We start from the raw sequence: 18,926 nt of genomic DNA, 5'->3' as shown, positions 1-18,926 counted from the left end.
CTGGAACTCACTTTGTAGACCAGGCTGGCCTCGAACTCAGAAATCCGCCTGCCTCTGCCTCCCGAGTGCTGGGATTAAAGGCGTGCGCCACCACTGCCTGGCCAACACATCTAATTTTTACATGGGTGCTAAAAATCCAAATTCGGTCCCTCACGCTTAAACAGGCAGCACCTTACCCACTGAGCCATGCCCCTAGCCCCTCAACCCCCAAATGTTCTTGGTCGTACCTGGTATAATTTCAACCTCCTTCTCTTACTCTTCAGGTGGTCCGAGACATCTTGCTGATTGGACACAGGCAGGCCTTTGCATGGGTTGATGAGTGGTACGGTAAGTCCGATGGCCCAAAATAACTTGGAGAATGGTTTCGTAACACCTTGACTTGGCTTTCAGTCCACCCAGCTTCAAGTGTAACCTAGAAGGACAACAACAAAGGGTAGGCCACCACTTCCTGTATTGGAAATAGCTCTGTCTGGTGAGCCTAATAAAGATGTAATTATAGGAGCTCGGTCTGAAATAACCACAGAACTATTGACCAAGTAGGACCTCGGCGTGCTCAATGCTTGTCTTACCGACACACAGGGCTCCATTGTTCTCGGCAGGGTGGATTTCAGACCCATCCTAAGTTATCCCAAACTTCAACATTATCTGATTGAAGCATCTTATTTAGTAACAATCCCTTGATGCAGGGAACACTTGAAACAGACCCTCATTGGAGACATACAAGTTCTCTAAGATGTCAAGGACAGATGGAGGGAGGCATAGGTGACTGGACAACTCTAATGGAAAACACTGCTCTGGCTTTTTGGATTCTTTGAGGTTTTTTGTTTTTAATGCCATTCAAAAGATTTTAAACAAGTTCTGCACCTTGTCAATAAATAAGAACAAGGTTTGCTTGGTACCATGATGGATGGACCACGCTCCCTGAGTGCTCAGCACTGCAGCTGTGTGGACATGAGTCCCCTGCCTCCCCCGAGTCAGTCATTAGGTGGCCTGTGTCCTTGGCTATAAATAGAAGTGAGCACGCCCAACCAGTGACTTAGGATAGAGCCAACTGTGTGTGTCTGTTGTCCTAAGTCACATTATTTGTCCTGGATGTACCCTACATTGTATTTTGGTCTTTTTTTTTTTTTTCCACCCTTATTCCACCCATGCCCTCCATTTCCAGAGCAGCAGCTGATGCCCTCCGCTATCCTATCTTAAAGTGAAAGGCTACATTGAACAGAATGGGTGAAGGCAGTGCTGGTCGTCAGGCCACAGGGTTAAAAGGCTTGGTCTGCCAGGCTACAGGATTCATTAGTCTCATGTTTCCATTTTCCCAGTTCTGCACCTGCCGAAGAGTAAGCGCTTCTCCCTGCTTTGTCCAGGTGCCCATCCCCACTTGGGTGGTTAGGGTCCACAACCACAGGACATTTACATGCACTCTGCTGTCAGGAAGACTCGCCACGACCTGGCTTTTATGAGACAGGTCACTGGGGAACATCCTCGAGTTAATATCTGTCTTGTCTTCTCAGCTTGTACTTCTCAGAGCTCAGGGTTCCCTTGTTGCATTGATTACACAAAGGACAGGCACCCAGAGAGTCCCCAAATCTGCCGCCTTGATGGGCAGGCGGGAGGCAAAGCTCTCAGCGAGGGTTCTCCAGCACCGGAATGCTACTGAGGGCTTTTCAGAAATTTTAAAAGGAGGGCTTCACTCTGCTTATAGAGGTAAAACATTCCAAGCCTGCCCTTCTAAAAAGAGGGTTTGGGGCCAGCAAGATAGCTCAGTGGGTAAAGGTACCTGCTGCCAACCTTGGTGACCTGAGTTTGATCCCCAGAGCCCATGTTAAAGGTTAAAAGGGGAGAACTGACTCCACAGAGTTGTCGGCTAACATCCGCCCAGGTGTATCATGGGATATGCATATCATGCCCACATATACAATAATAATTTTTCTTTTTTTTTTAAAGATTTATTATTTTATTGATATGAGTACACTGTAGCGGCCTTCAGACACACCAGAAGAGAACATCAGATCCCATTACAGATGGTTGTGAGCCACCATGTGGTTGCTGGGAATTGAACTCAGGACCTCTAGAAGAACAGTCAGTGCTCTTAACCACTGAGCCATCTCTCCAGCCCCAATAATTTTTCTTAATGAGAAAAAGAGGTTGACAACCAATAGAGGAGGAAAAAATCCAAGTGGGGCTGTATATCCAGTAAGGGGAATATGGAGAATAGACCCTGATTCTTTTCTGTCAAAGCTAAGCCCGTAGCAAGGAAGTGATGACTTTAGGCCATTTAATTAAGAGAGTGGGAGAGACTTGCCTGGCATGTGCAAGGCTCCTTTAGAGTTCTCAGATTATTACAAGAGCCTAAAGCTAGAATAATATATTAGATGAAACACAGGCTCTCCAGCCGAAAGGTCTTTAAGAATTCCTACCTATTTACTTAGGATGAGAAGGAAAGCAACTCAAGGAGTCTCTTGATCACAAAATCTTCTTTGTGGCCGAGTTGTGGTTGGAAGGCTTAGGCTTTGGTGAATGTAGACCATCAGGGCTGGCTGTCGACCCCAGAGTGGTCTCCACCCGCTGTGTCCACATTGACCGTCTCAACCAAAACAAGGCTTTCAGGCAGCAAGGCTCTAAGAACGAGACCATCGGTTTGGTATAACCTCTTGCAGACCTCGGCAGCCCAGCTGAGCTGCTGCCCTGGAACACAGTGGCTCCTTCATTACCTGTAGCAGCCTCGCAGGAAATTAAATGAATAGAAACAGGCCCTGCCCCACCGTGTCTCCTCAGCCACGGTACTGATTCAAGGTCATTCGGGGAACTATGGGTCTTTCAGATAGATGGGTGTGTTATAACCGAGCCAGAGTCCAAACAAGGATAACCCTTCGGCTCGGGTACCTTGAGTTGCCTTTTTCCCTTTGATCCCACACAGGCTCAGCGAGGCCCCTGTTAATAAACATGGACAGGGGCCAAGTAAAGCAGCCTCCTCAGGAGCCACAAGCTACAGTTCTGGTTCTCAAAGCAAGGTCCCTGGACCTGCAGCCTCCTGATCTCCTGGGTATTGGTTAGAGACGCACAGTCTCCGGTCCCTACCCTAGCCCACTGTGGTTCCAGAAGCCCTCCAGGTTGATTCTGAACTGTTGGCTCACAGCCTGGGATGTAAAGCAGATTAGCTTACAAGGACAGCTTAAATAATTCATTTCAAATAGATTAGAGTAGAAGGATCTTAGATGTCTTCAGGGCCGGCTGCTAAGCTCTGGTACCTTATAAGAATTAAAAGAAGAAGAAGTAAGTAAGTAGCCATCCTCCTCCTTGAAGCAGATGTGTTAGAAAAGGGTCCCCCTTCTGGGCAGACTCAACAGATGCCATATTGTTGGGGCTGGGTTTGGGTGCTGTTTACCTCCTGAGTAGCATGTTTGGGTAGTGCACCCTGTCCGTCCTTAAGCATCTTCCAGGACACTCCTGTCTCTGTCTCTCTCTCTGTCTCTGTGTCTCTGTCTCTCTCTCTTTCAAATTAGACTCCCCATCTCCAGTGTTTAATTAGGAGTAAAGAAAAGACATTGTTCGGGATGGTGATCTTTTCTCACCCAAGGATTTATTTCTGCATCTCTACTGAGTTCCAGCATTCTTGGAAGTCACGAAACCATTTCCCTAAGCAGATTTTATTCTGCTCATGTTCTTCGTAAAGTATCGGCGTTGGCCATGTTGGAGGAGTTGAGTTTGCTTTCCAAGGCCCTGATTGGTCTTTATCCATGAGCCTTGAGCCTCTCCGCATGACTAGAACACTAATCAGCCGAGCCACGACACATTTCAGGAGATGGGGTGAGAGGGGACATAGATAAAAATAGCCAGCCCAGCTTCATAAAAAAGGCTCAGATTGGCTTCTCAAATCTGACAGTATTCTCAGAGAGGCGCATTGAAGATTGCCACAGGGACCCTGTGACTGAGGGGGGGCCTCACAAATGTCTTTGAAAACCTGACTCTTCCCCCCCCCCAAAAAAAAATGTGGGAGGTTGAATTCTGGCTGGTAAATGAAACGGCCCTATGAAGTTGCTTAGAAGTCAGCCAGGATCCCTAGAGAAGGCCTGGCAAGGCAAGAAGCAAGCTCAGGTGGAAAAAGGAGCCGCAGCTGTGTGGGTCCACCACACCAGCATCTTCCAGGGGCCCCAGGTTTCCTGGAAGCAGACCCTGAACCTGTGTGTGTGTTCATCTTTCTAGGAAGGGAACTGGCCGATTCCAACACAAAGAGAGCAGAAGGGCCTAAGCTTTATGTAAAAAGCACTCGTTAGGTTATAACTGTTCTAATGACTTGCTTCACGTTCCCACTAGGCCTAAGGGTGCATGTCTACAATCCCTGTACTCAGGAGGCTAAGACAGGAGGAAGATCATGAATCCCTGGACAGCCTGAGCTACATAATGAGTTCTAGGATAGCCTAGGATACATAATGTGACCCTGTCTCCAAACAAACAAACGACAGTAACAAAGAGACTTTAAAACTGAATCTTCTGGAAGGACAGCCACCAGTTTGCTGGAGACAGTTCATAATCGAGTGTCTTCCAAGGCCCAAATAAAGGTTTCAACTTCAGTTTTGCCTCAAAATGATAGAACAATTGTCTGTTATAGCCTAAGAGGGTAGAAGGGGAGAGATTAGCCAGATCAAGTAAGCTGGAGCCACTTCAAATGCAGTTAAGACTCTCTCTCTCTCTCTCTCTCTCTCTCTCTCTCTCTCTCTCTCTCTCTCTCTCTCGTGTGTGTTCTCTCTCTCTCTCNATGGTGGCTCATAACCATCCATAACAAGATCTGACACCCTCTTCTGGAGTGTCTGAAGACAGCTACAGTGTACTTACATATAATAAATAAATCTTTAAAGATTTCTTTAAAAAAAAAAAAAAATCCATCAGTCTCTTCCCCACAACTCTCTCCAGAGGTCCTAAGACTGGTCAAAGAAGCTGTAAGGGATTAAGCCCTTTCCTTCTATAATTCAGTACTATTTGGATTCGTATGTGGTATGAAGCATGTGTGGGGGTCAGAGGACAACTCTCAGAAGTTCCTTCCCTCTTTTTACCACGTGGGTTTTAGGATTTGAATTCTGGTCACCAGACTTGGTGGAGAGCAGTTTTCCTGATGAGCTAGCTCACCTTGAATTCTTTGTCTGTAGCATGATCCTGGCATTATTTGAATGATGGACTAAATAAATAAATAGCAGTTTTACATATTCAGGGGCTAGAGAACTAGTTCAGCAATGAAGAGTGTTTGCTGTGCTTGCCGAGAACTGGAGTTAAGCTCCTAGCACCCATGTCAGACAGCTCACAAACACCAGTAACTGCTGGGATCTAAAGACCATTTCTGGTCTTCCTGGGTACACACACAAACATGCACATACATGCATGCCAGACACACAAGTGTCCATGTAAATAAAAACTTTAAATAAATAAAATGAATGCTAAAATGAAGCCAGATATAGTAGCACACGCCAAGTAATGAAGACACAAGAGACAGAGGCAGGTGGATCTGTTAGTTTCAAGGCAGCAAGAGCTTCATAGAGATGCCTTGTCTCAAAAAAAAAAAAAAATTACTAAAATGGGCCTGGGGCTGTGGCTTAGTTGGTGTAGTTCCTGCCTAGCATACATGAAGCCCCAGTTCAATCTGGAATGCTGCATAAACAGTACCCAGCGGTCAGAAGATGGAGTCAGGTGGACCAGAGTTCAAAGTCACCCTCAGCTGTCTACCAAGTTCAGGGCTGCCTTGTGCCAAATGAGACCCTGTCTCAAAAATGTGTAAAACAGTCATGATGATACTGAGCACTGTGGTACACACCTATAATTCCAGTATCTGAGAGGCAGAGGCAGGAAGATCAGGAGTCCAAGGCCAGCCTGGGCTACAAGAGACCCTATCTGACATCAACAGCAAGAAAGATGATAAACATTGAAGGGCTAGAAGGCCCATTTAATTGAAAACTATTTTACCATATCTTGTGAGTCTTTAGCTGACGGTTGAGGAAACAACGAAATAGCCTCAATTCACAGGTCCCCTGGGACAAGACCATCTTTGCTAAGGTTAAGCCAGGAACAGAGGGAACTCCACCTCAGCAGAGTCACTTTGTGCAGGAGAGGGCTTCACCCAATCCCAGCACTGGGGAGGCAGAGACAGGAGAATCCTGCCAGCCAACCAGAGAGCTCCGGGTTCACTGAGAAACCCTGTCTCAGAAAATAAGGCAGAGGGGCTGGAGTCGGCAGTCAAGAGCACTGAGTGCTCTTCCAGAGGGCCCAGGTTCTGTCTTCAGCACCCACACGACAGCTCACAACCATCTACAGTCCCAGCACCAGAGGATCCCACAGCATCTCTGATCTCCAGGAGCACTGTGTGCAAGTGGTACACAGTCATACATGCAGCGGGCAAAACACCCACAGACACAAAAACAACAGCAACAACAATAACAATAAAATACAGAGAGATAGCAGAAGACACCAGACCTTGACCTCTGCATATATATGATCTCATACATATATAAACATATGCACACCTACGATGCACACACACACACACACACACACACACACACACACACACGGAAAAAGAAAAAGAAATTATAGCCGGGCGTGGTGGCACACGCCTTTAATCCCAGCACTCNGGAGGCAGAGGCAGGCGGATTTCTGAGTTCGAGGCCAGCCTGGTCTACAAAGTGAGTTCCAGGACAGCTAGAGCTATACAGAGAAACCCTGTCTCGGAAAACAAAAACAAAAAAGAAAGAAAGAAAGAAAGAAAGAAAGAAAGAAAGAAAGAAAGAAAGAAAGAAAGAAAGAAAGAAAGAAAGAGAAATTATGGCCTTTCAAGATTGATTAGAAGTCATCGCCTAAGGTTGTCTTGCATGTAGAATTTGTCTAAAAGCCAGCAAGATGGCTCAGTGGTAAAGGCCTCCAAGCCAGACAGCCTGAATTCAGTACCCAGGACTCACATGGTAGAGGGGAGACCAGGCTCTCACAAGTTGTCCTCTGACCACACGTGTGTGCTATGATGTGTGCGTGCGTGTGTGTGTGTGTGTGTGCGCGAGCATGTGTGCGTGCGCATACACACACACACACACACACACACACAAATAAATGTTTGAAAAAAACTGTTTGGGTGGTAACCTCAGAAAGTCTTTGTTTCTGGCAAGAGCTCTGAACCCAAGTTGCCAGAAATTATTCTGATCTTTGAAAAATCAATCGGTAAGAGGATGAATTGTCTTCCGAAGTGTGCTCTGAGTATATGCATTGATGTTCATAGGGATTTTGAGGTAATATCCATTGCAAAGACAATGCATTTAACCAGATAACCCAAAGTGATCTTTTCCACCTAATTAGCGTTTCCATAAATCACTAAGGCAGACTGCAGTGTTTACCTCCTGTTCATATGCAGTTATGGTATGTGGAGGTATTTCAAGGTTTAGGGAACTTTTTCTTAGCTTACCTACCATGTAGCTGCAGTGGCATCCAGCACTGGAAGGTGGAGATAGAGGAAATCAGGAGATAAAGGTCCTCCTAGGATACACAGGGAGATTTGGTCCCTGGGCTACATGAAACCCTGTCTCAGAGAGAGGGCGTGGCGAGGGAGAGCAGAAATAGATGCTCTCATAAGGACCTTCCCTACCAATATTACATGGTCTTCTACCTCATTTGGTTTTGTCTTATGCTTTTGGTTCTGTCGTCAATCACATGGCCCCACCAGTCCCTTGACCTGTTTTCAAATCTCACTATGAGCAAGGCACCCAATCATCTTTGCCTCTCTTACGCCCACAAAACCCATAGGGCTCTGCAAGTACAGAGTCTGCCCCGTGGTAAGTCCCTCCCTCCCTCCCTCCCTCCCTCCCTCCCTCCGCAGTGAGCTAATTACAGATAAAGAATGATTTCTGTAGAGATTCATCCCGGTGAAGCAGTGAACTCTTTGCCTTTTCTGGGTTTCGTTTTCCCAATTAATTAATTGGTTAATGACAGGTGCACAAAGAAACACATTTTTCAGTTTTGAACTCGTACTTAAACAGGACTGCTTTGTATTCGTTTCCAGGTGTGTTTGTGGTTAAGAAATACTGATAATTAGTCATTGAAATTGTGGGGTTTGGTCTTGCAGAATGTGTTATTATTGACTAAGTCCCTTCCGTCTTCACCCTAAAGAAGCATTCTTTTATTGCTTGTCAATAACCTGCTTTCTAAAAGAAGAGCGTGTCCTTGCTTGCCCGGCCTGCCGCTTAGCCTTCTCCATACTTACATTGCTTGTGGACAGCATTTCTGATGGATGACTCCAGGGCTGACAGGAGCACCTGGAGTTCAATAAAATAGCCCAGGCCTAGATTTTGAGCCACACTCCACCTCAGACCCTGACCATAATGAATTAAATCATGAGCTCTGGCAGGTCTGCCCTTTGGAAGCAAAGAGAACCTCACATGACACTCGATTGAGATTTAAAAAAAAAAAAAATCAGGCACAATGATCCAGAAAATGCTTAAGGAAAAACTCCAGCCGGGAACGCACGAGGCAAATCTCCCACTAAGCCAATCAGTGACGACGTGGATGCTTTTTTCTTCTTCATACTTTATTGGTTGGTGAGGGCATGAAGTGAAATTCTGCCATGACTTGATAAAGCTTTGCTAGACTAGGAGAAAAGCTGAGAAAAATCCATCAGAAGAGCAAGAGAGTTGGGGGTGGGGAGGAAGACAAGGGGAATGTTTCAGGTGAGACCAGTAAAATATCAATTTTACACATCTCACTTGCAGAAAGAGGGGATTCCTTGGTTTTCTTTTTGTTTGTTTGTTTGTTTTTGGGGTTTTTTTTTTTGTTTTGGTTTTGGTTTTGGTTTTTCGAGACAGGGTTTCTCTATATAGCCCTGACTGTCCTGGAACTCACTTTGTAGACCAGGCTGGCCTCGAACTCAGAAATCCGCCTGCCTCTGCCTCCCGAGTGCTGGGATTAAAGGCGTGCATCACCATATTTGTTCTGTTTTTGAGACAAGATCTCACTGCTCAGGCTAGCCTTGAAGCCATAACCCTCCTGCCTCAGCCTCCCAAGTGCCAATATCACAAGAATGAGGCAGGACTTCTCAACCCGGTCACTGTTGGCGTTTGGAATGAAATCTTTGTTGAGAATTGGAGATCCCAGCGTATGGGATGTTTTATAGCATCCCTCCCTCCCCATCCCTAGGGAGATGCCAACAGAGCACCTTTCCACCGCTGTTACAACCAGATACCTCCACAAAACCATCTCCTGCCGAAAACCATTGAGTGCTGAGAGCTCGTTATCCTGAAACACTGAAAACTTATAGATTCTAGCCAAACATGGTGTTGTGCACCATCGTATTTATAGATCAATGTGGGTGGAAGAGTGTCAGCCATCACAAAGCTGTCAGACTACACTCAAAGACCCGCACTTTTTGGCCTTTTGTATTCCATGCAAAAAAAAAAAAAAAAACGCATCTGTGTGAGAATTGTACTGACTCTCACACACCCCCAGTGAATGCGCTGGGTCTGCACTCCACAGCCTGTCTCCTACCACCTACCATAGCAATGAAAGTGTCCTTGGTGTTGTCAAATCCACTAACTTAAAGATGCCCTAGTATCTCTCTGGAAAGTTTTACTTGAAGGTAAGTCTTAAATCAAAACCACCTGGCCCCTCTGTTCCTGAGAGAGATCTTCTAACAAAGCTTTAGGAGATCCCAGGCTACGCACAGCCCACTCGCTAACACTCTCGCCCACTTTCCAAGAATCACCCCTACGCGTTTGATCGCCACTCTTCTTTGCCCTCACTCCCTTCTTTGGCTGGTTTATCTAACTTTATGATTTTTACTCCATAAAGTTAGTCAGTCACCTGCTTTTTAATCTTTAAAAAAAAAAAAAAAAACTTTGCTGAGCTACCATCTTTCCCTAAAGTGTCCCCCGTTAAAGTTTGTATTTAATAACGGAAGTTGCCCACGTCTTGACTTTTTTCAGATATGACAATGGATGATGTTCGGGAATACGAGAAAAACATGCATGAACAAACCAACATAAAAGTTTGCAATCAGCACTCCTCCACTGTGGATGACATAGAGAGCCATGCGCAGACCAGTGTATGTAGACTGTTCAAAGCGCGTTGCCCACCCTGTGGGAAACAGACATGGAAACCCATCTGTTAGCCCGTGAAAATGCGGGGTCCCCAACCTTCTGTGAAAACAGAACCTCTCCCAGAGACTGTGGTAAAGGTGCCCCCCTCCCAAGTCTTCGAGTGGGCTGTGTCTGTCACCTGGGTCTTCCAGATCTTTCCACTCTTCAGTGGCTTCGCTTCATGGCTAACCCAGTCATAAAACCCAGGACACAGAGAGTGGAAACATTTTGGGGGTACCTGTCAGATGGCCTGCACTAATCACGAAGTAGCATAGGAACAACAGTGGGTGTCAAATGTGAAGTGGATCAAGTGTGGGACTTTTCAAGGCGTAGTTGGCACTTGTATTCCATGGAGGGCTTTTGCTCTTCAGCTGTCGTAGTCTCTGAAAGGCTTTTCTGGAACTCTTTTGGGCTGTTGTACTCAAGCAGTTCCTTTTGACTTAGGCTAATCTCCAGAGTAAGCTACAGTGTGTGCACACACGCATGCCTAGTGGTAGAGGGGTGGAGAACTGAAATTTAGGGGTGCTACATAGTAGATTTAGCCTGGCACTTACTTAGCAAAGGCCTTCGAAAGCCCAGGGTTTATGACAGCCTTGGGTTACTGAAAGCTGACTATATGGCGTATACCAGAATTTAAATACATAGTTATCTCTTGGTCAACCATGCTAACAAGGAGGCATTATGGATAACAAGGGACTCATCACCAAGTCATCATATAGGTCTCAGCCAGATCTCTTACATGTGATCTTTCTCGGAACCGGTTGAGTTCTTGTGTTTGCCATGCCCAGGCCCTAGGATAATATTTATTTATGAGACACTGGAAAACTCAAGAATGTAGCTTTTACATGGCTGCTACTTTTGGTTTTTATTCTGTTTTGTTCTGCTTTTTTAAGAAGTGAGAATGTAGGGTCTAAAGCCAGCTCAGCAGTTCAGAGCACCTGCTCTTGCAGGTACCCAAGTTCAGTTCCCAGCGCCCATATCTAGTGGCTCACCACTTCCTGGTCCAGGGTATCCAGTGCCCTCTACTGTCCTAAGCAGACATTGCATGCATGCACATGTGTATACACACACAAATAAATGATAAATTCATTTTTTTAAAAGAAACAAGAGCAAAAAAGAAAAAAAAAAGAAACAAGAGCATAATTACAGAACTTTGAGAGGTAGCTGTTGTGACAAAGGCTCTAGAATCGGAAGACCTTCTGGTAATGTTTTGGAAATGTTTCATTCCACACCCCCCTTCTCCCCCAGCAAGATTTGGACCGTACCTTGCCAGGCTAGTGCACGCCATTGGCCACTGAACGCATGTGACCGCCTGAGAGCGGGCTGGCTCCGCCTTCCCCCTGTTGTGCATGCGCTGATTGGGGTTTGCAGGAAACCAGTTGAAGCAAGAGTTGCTGAAGGTTGCATCGATTTTGATCGGATACCTCCCAGCTCTCCTTTTTTTCCTGTTCTAAAGATAGGAATGTTCTTTTAAGGAAACTGTTCCAGAATGTTCCTTGCTTTAGATTACCTTTTCTCCTAGGAATGTCAAACACAGTGCCATCAACTGCTCTGAAGTCTGCTCCCTACAAACAGACCAGACAAAGCTGGGGGGGGGCGGGGGGCGGGGGGCGGGGAAGACAAGGGATGCCTGAAGGGCACTGAGCGCCACTGTTTTCAGGGTCTAAGGCAGACATGGTGGCTGAGGCAGGAGAATTGCCTTGAGTTGGAGACCAGCCTGAGCTAATAATATGGGGGAGGGCGGGGGTGGAGCTTACAGCTTAAAACCTTTGCATGTGTTCTTTCCGTTTTAATTCGTCATTAGCGTTAAACTGTGTGTAGAGAAAGATGATAACTCAGAATGCCCCCCCCTACCTTTTTTCTGGCTGTAAGAAACCCATTGTCGCCATGATTGAAGTATAATGGTTATCTTATAATACTGCCCTCTTTCTTTGGGATTCCATGAGATTGTGAATCATTTGTTGTGTTGTGTTGTTGTTGTTATTGTTTGTTTGTTTTTTGCAATTGTACTTTTTTTTCCATAATGGAAAAAAAAGATAGTTAAAGCTGAGAGGCTGTGTGTACCACAAGTAAGTAGTGTGTGGCTAGGCCAGCAAGATGGCCTAACAGGGAAAGACCCTCATCATACAAGCTTAGAGACCTGAGTTTGATTGCCAGGGCCCAGGTAACTGTGGAAAGAGCAAATTGGCTCCACATGTACACAGACACACACCCTAAGAATTAAAAATATTTTTTAAAAATGTATAAATAGTAATAAAGCCACGTAGTTGAGGGGGTTTTGTTTTGTGTTTTTGGTTTTTTTGGTTTTGGTTTTTTGTTTTTTGTTTTTGTTTTTGTTTTTAATCTAAATTCTGTGCTGTGTCCTTTCTGCCCCCTGCTGGAAATATACAATATCACAACATTTCAGCAACTTGTTGACCAAGTAATTTTTTTAAATTGCTATCCATTTATTAAAGATATATCCTAGTTCACTAAAATTCACTTAAAAGTGGTAAGTTAATAGGTACGAGTTTTCTTAAAATCATATAAATTTTATATTATGTCAACACAATTGTAATTTTTTATCTCATTTGTTAAAAACTCTTTCAGGAAATTTTTTAAAATTTCATAGGGAAGTGGTCACAGATTCAATTTAATGGGAAGTGGGTTTTTGAGGTTTGGGGGGGCTTTTTTGTTTTGGTTTTGGTTTTGTTTTGTTTTTTAGTCGTGCACTGATAGCACATGCCTTTAATTCCTACACTTGGGAGTCAGAGGCAGGTAGATCTGGGTTTTGCAGTCCCAGAGCCTGATCTACGAAGTTATCGGACCTTGGGGCCACAGAGAACACCCCCACATACCCAAAAAGTGTCTGTTGTTTTCTTTGTTCAGATGTTATAAAAACCCAGTGGTGTAGCTTGGTGGTAGAACCCCTGCCTGGCATACCCGGGGCCCTGGATTTGATCCCCAGCCCCACAAAGGACACCTGATGATTAACATGGGTTGTCAGTGTTCATTCCACATTCAACACGGCAAAGAAACCTGAACCATTGAGACTGTGGCAGAGAGCCAGAAGGAATGAATGAGCCTGAGTAAGCCAAAGAAGACATACACGACACACATGCATGCACACACACATACATGCATACACACACACACACAAATATTTGTAATGCATACTAACTGAGCTGATGAGATGGCTCACTGAGTAAAGGCAGCCACTACTGCCAGGCCTGGCAACCTGAATTCAGCCCAGTGAATGGAGAACCCGGTCCTCTCTCCTCTGCGACTCAGCCATCCACATCACACATAGCAAATAGATAAAGCAAGTGTATTTCAGTAATTCCTTAATACTTACTGAAGAGTCCTTTGAAAACTCTTGGGTTAGTATCCAAAAAGAAATGTTCTTTTCCAGGATGTGTCTTAGTAACAAAGATTGGGGTTGGGGGGAGAGAATGAGGGTCTAATACTTCAAAGACAAGTCAGGTTTGTGCTGGGTAGGAGTCAGCTTCATGGTAGTGTCCCCAGATTTAGCAATAAACCCATTTGCCCATCTGAACAGTAATTATTTTTCTCTCCGCTTTTCCCTTTGAAGACATGACAATGGATGAAGTGCGAGAGTTCGAACGAGCCACTCAGGAAGCCACCAACAAGAAGATTGGCGTTTTCCCACCGGCCATTTCTATCTCCAGCATTGCCCTACTGCCTTCCTCGGTGCGCAGCGCCCCCTCCAGCGCCCCGTCCACCCCTCTCTCCACAGATGCGCCAGAATTTCTGTCCATTCCCAAAGACCGGCCCCGGAAAAAATCTGCTCCAGAGACGCTCACACTTCCAGATCCGGAGAAAAAAGCCACCCTGAATTTACCTGGCGTCTACACTTCTGAAAAGCCATGTCGGCCCAAATCAGAGTAACTCGGTCTGAACATCCCTTTGGGTCCTTTGTTTTCGTTTGGGGCTTTTTTTTTTCTTCTTCTTCTTTTTTTTTTTTAAGAGTCCTCTGGACGAGGAAAAGACTGCCTCCTTCACTCAGATGTGTTCCTGGATCTCAGACTGTGCATGTGGTTAAATAATCTCACAGATAGCAAGAACCCTTACGTGTGCCACACAGCATCATAGTGAATGTGAAAAGTATGATTTAGAAAAAAACAAAAAACAACAACAACAACAAAAAAAACGAAACAAAACAAAACAGGAGGGGCTGAGGACAGCACTCGCTCAGTGGGTAGAGCTGCTGCGGCTACTGTAGAACCCTGGGCTCCATCCCAGCCATGGTAACTAGACAGGAGGATCAGAAGTTCAGGGTCAACCTCAGCTACATACAGAGTTTGAGGCCAGCCTGAGTTATTTGAGACACTGTCTCAAGAACAAACAATCAAACGAAACCCACAGAATCTTCTCTAGCTTTAGATGTGGACCAGGGAAGAAGCCTTGTTTTGGGGGCCTTGGTGAGTCTGATGTGGACCTCAATGGTAAAAGGGTGAATGGATGAGAAAATTATTATTTTTTTTTTTTTGGTAAGGTGTGGTAAAATAATGACATCGGTTTCCTCCCATCAAACCTGAAATTCTCAACAACAAAAAGAAAAAAAATATATATATATATATTCTCAGGTGTCACATGCCTAATTGTTATCTTTTGGGACTGCTGACTACCAATACTTGAATTCCAGTTGTTATCAATATTCCTATTTTGATTTAGTCTGACTCAGGATTTGGAGCCTGATTAACTTCTTAAATTTTTGAAAATTTTAATAATCAACTTCTTGAGGCTCCAAGTGCAATTAATGATAATGTCTTTATATCCTTTCACAAAATTTAATAAAGCACCCATCTGTTTGCATCTCTTCGCTTCCCCTTCCGTGCCCTGGTGGCTTCTCAAATCTTGCCTGGATGACTTATGACCACAACTAATATAATGTGGAATATTCCGGAAACAGAGAGCCCCAGGTGAGACAGACATCTTCTCTTCAGGGACCTACAAAGTTTGACTTGTGAGCTTCACCATCCATAATGATTCTCAGAAATTTGAACAAGCTAAATAGAATTCATTGACAGTCTCCCACTTGAGGAAATTCGGGGTAGACTAAGTGACCTGAGTTTAACTAACCACTGTCTGAACCACGCAGAAGAGAATCCATCCCTCCTGGTTTACTCTTAGGAACACCCAGATATCCCTGGAAATGGTTTGCCCATCACCAGGCTGTAGGAAACACTACCATTCTCTTACACCTTCCTTATAATCTAAATATTGGGGGCCAGGGTGTAACTCGATTGTAGAGTTCTTGGCTAACATGCAGGAGGCCCTGGGTTCAATCCATAACCCTGAAGAAAGGAAATAATCCAGCTATTGCCTTGTGTCCCAAGAATCCAGTAAATACAGGCAAGCGGGAGGAGGCGAGGAGTGGAATTGCAGGCTCCTGTTTGTACAGAGGTGTGATCATAAATGTCCCTTTTGTCTTGCTCTCATTGCTGAACGAAGGGGACATGTATGCCGACAGCTGGTGAGGTCGGTAGGTCATCAAAGTGCAGAAAGAGGAATCTGTCACCCTTACACCTCACTGCCTGTAACCCTACAAGGAAAGTAAGCAGGTAGAGCAATGCCAGACAACAGGTAGCTGGGGAGCTCCAGAGCCCATGTCCTAGCTATCCTTTCCTGACTTGTGACCTTCAACCTCAGGAAAGGAAATGCCCCCCCAATACAGATCCCAAAGGAAGCGAAACAGACCAGGGAGTGTATTTCCTTCCCTGACACCTCCCACCTGGTGGACCCTACCCGCACCCTCTCTTCAGTGCTCCACATTCTGCAATGTCTCTGGGGTCCACACCCTCTCCCGAGGCACAGATGCTAGCCCCTCAAGCCTAGCACCAAAGTGTTTAGCGTGTCTACTTCATTTCTTGTCTATAGATGGACATTGCTCCCCAGTACTCAGAGGAAAGCAATTACAAATAGCTTATCATAACAGCGCATCTTTTCCTTAAGGTGACAGTACCGTAGTAGGGTACCCTTCTTTGCATGGTATGGAAGCATGAATCTTGCTTGTGGGAAAACCGTAATCTTTTCTCAAACCCTTTGAACTCCTCAGTGGTTCCCTCCCCCATGCAGCTGTACTCAGTGAGAATGTCTGGCTTTCAAAAGCAAAATTCCACTTTCCGAAGACGCAAAGTTCACGAATGTATCTGCTTACCATTTGCAAGCTGATGCGGGCTGGGGTGGGCTCCTCAGTTTTCGTGCAGTACAAGTTAGTTGATTTTGCGCAGGTGGCTAGCCCATCTGGCACCTAGCTTTTCCAGTCATACCACGCCACTCTTCCTTTCTATACCAGCTTCCATCGTCAAGGTCAACAATCTGGTTCACTTTCAAAAGTCTACATTCTCATTCCCTTCCTGTGAGTTTTCTCTCCTCTGTAGTCAGCCCAGGACCTTTGACACCAACTTCAGCGCTAACCTATGATAATGTGATTCTTAACCAACACGTATGTGTTCAGTTTTTCTGTCAACATGTGGTTTCTGTGTGTTACAAATAGGGAAGGGGTGGGATTCTGGATATATTTCATTAGCGGCTTTGAATATTTAATCCAGTCATCACAAAGCATAAATGACTTCGATATTTTCTGAACCTTGATTTCCAAATGTCGTTTCGCTTTGTCCTTATGTGAATCTGCTATTGTGGGATCCAAGCCTTTGAGGAATGTGTATATAGAACATGAGTAACTCTTGTGAGGATGGAAACAAAATGGATGCATGATGGAAATTTAGGAAGACAAAAAAAAAAAAAAAATAGCAGAAACGTGAATTGCTAAGCATGTTTGAGGGGGGAATAGAATCCTTAACTCAGTGCCTATGTCTGCCATGTGAAATCCTTCAGCTTTGTGCACCAAAACTGTATCATACCTGTACATATATATACATGTATAAAAGGCAGTATAGCAAGTCACACACCACCAGCCCTAAGCATCTGGTGGTCAAACAGAAATAGTTACTCATAGGATAACACATATGTTTACCCCTCTTCATCTCTGACGGCGGTGGATGCTGCTAAAATGGCCACACGTGTCTTGACTCCAGGTGGCTTCAGAATAGGAAATATCCCTGCAATCTTGGTGTGGCACGGCAGCGGCATCTCTCTCTCTGCGCTTTCCTGGGTCAAGGTTTTGTGGTGGTTTTATTGTATAAAGTTTGTCTGAAACCACCCCCAAGGAGGGTTTCCTTTTACGCTGTAGTAAGAGAAAGCAAAGGAAAAAGAAACTGTGACATTTTTTTGTTGTCAGTTTGTTGGTGGACTTGCTTATAAACCCTGTTATCGTGGCTTTGCATTATCATGGCTTCGCATCTATGTGCGGACTGTTTTAACTTATTTACAGGTAGGTATATGGTGTGGAAATAAGTTAGCTCAATTGTGGGTGTAATGAACATACACACACACACACACACAAATAAAATTTTAAAAGTAAAATACACAACCCCCAATAATACTGCTAAAACTAGTCATGTGGTTTTTCTTTCATGGCTCATAGTGAACTTTAAACTAAGAGGCATCTGATAAGAACTCTCTTCAATGAAAATTTCAGGGCTAATGTGTTTATGAATATTTTCAAATGTCTCTTCCTTTAGTATCTCTTCAGTGCTCTGAGACAACAGGGTAACAGGATAGCAGCTGGCTTAGATTGATGGGAAATTTTGCTTTTAAAAAGGGCCAGCATATAGTTAATTGATTATCCTTTCGATCTATAAGCAAATAATCCAATGAAGAGTGACTCTCTAAATAGTTTCCGAACTTTTCTGGTCCTCTGACTAGTAAGCTAGATGACATTCTGCCATCTAAGCCATAGTTGTAAAAAATAAAATAAAAATATAAATCCTGGCCTGGTCTGTAAGTTGACATGAATAAACTACATTAAGCTCTTCATTCTTGGTGAGACCAAAGTGTCGCACTGTGTTGACACCATGGGCAGACGCAAGACACCTTGAGTTCTTCTGTATACCACCTTCAAAGTGGTCTGTCTGAGTCTGATATCTTACTGCTCAAGATCCATAGGACTTCACGATGTAAGAGGGTGTGTCTTCGTGGAGAACCTCACAGACCATGCCCCTTCACTGTAACCCCATTTTGACAAATACTTAGACTAATCCTCCCCACCTTCTTGCTTTTCGAGTTCAAACTGTATCTGCAGAATTTCAAGTCTCCCGTTCGGTTTCCCAGTGTCCCTGAGAAGAGAAGAGGTTCTTTTGAGTTGATGTTCTATGTCCTTGCCAATGTCATTTCAACGTTTACATTTTCGAGCTGAGACCTTGATCGGCTAACTTAGTCAAAATACCACTGCCACCGCTGAAGGACCAGGTGTTGGAACGCACAGTGTTGCAACCATCGCAAGCGAAAGTGACCCTCACACACAGCCCTCTGTGTCCTTTTATGGCTGTTCTGTCGTCGATGCCCACCCACCCCCATTATTTATTATTGTTAATAACTTACTTTTTCTTACATTCTGTTGTAAATAAAGTATGAAGCAATCTTCTTCTGAGTGTAGCATCCTCTGTCTCAGCCAGTCTCAAGGGAATGCGGGCCACTGTTAACGTCAGTGGGAAAGAAGACAGGACAAGGAAGAAAGAAGCCCCAATTGCTGTACCTGGCTGGACGGCCTGGTGTGCAAGAATGCCTCTCCTACTAATGGCCATATGGTTCTTACATCCCTTGGTAGGAAATTCCCAGTGACCTTAGTTTTCCAGCCTAAAAATATCCAAAAGAAAACCTATAACCCCAAAGGCTGGATGCATATATAGACTGCCTTTTCCACCTAGCTGCTACTTGAATGTCCCCGGAGTTTGAGATCACATAGCTGAGAGGAATCCTTGGGAG

General features: G+C 44.7%; 1 protein-coding gene across 5 annotated transcripts in view; it reads left to right on the top strand.

The window, feature by feature from the left end:
- The window catches only part of Pitpnc1 (phosphatidylinositol transfer protein cytoplasmic 1), a 266,327-nt gene extending 247,742 nt beyond the window's left edge, over positions 1-18,585 (top strand). For 3 of the 5 annotated variants that reach the window (XM_021212530.2, XM_029546167.1, XM_029546168.1), the window contains exons 8-9: positions 264-327; positions 13,669-18,585. In XM_021212530.2, the coding sequence (XP_021068189.1) occupies positions 264-327; positions 13,669-13,985 (381 nt within the window). In that variant the 3' untranslated portion in view covers positions 13,986-18,585. Of the gene's footprint in view, positions 1-263; positions 328-9,944; positions 10,064-13,668 lie in introns of all 5 variants that reach the window. The other 2 variants (XM_021212531.2, XM_029546169.1) reach the window with 1 other exon arrangement.
- The last annotated feature ends 341 nt before the right edge of the window (positions 18,586-18,926 follow it).

Source organism: Mus pahari, chromosome 14, assembly GCF_900095145.1.
Source record: "Mus pahari chromosome 14, PAHARI_EIJ_v1.1, whole genome shotgun sequence".
Lineage (NCBI taxonomy): Eukaryota > Metazoa > Chordata > Mammalia > Rodentia > Muridae > Mus > Mus pahari.
The sequence above is the reverse complement of the archived record's forward strand: the minus strand, read 5'-3'. Positions and strand labels throughout refer to the sequence as shown.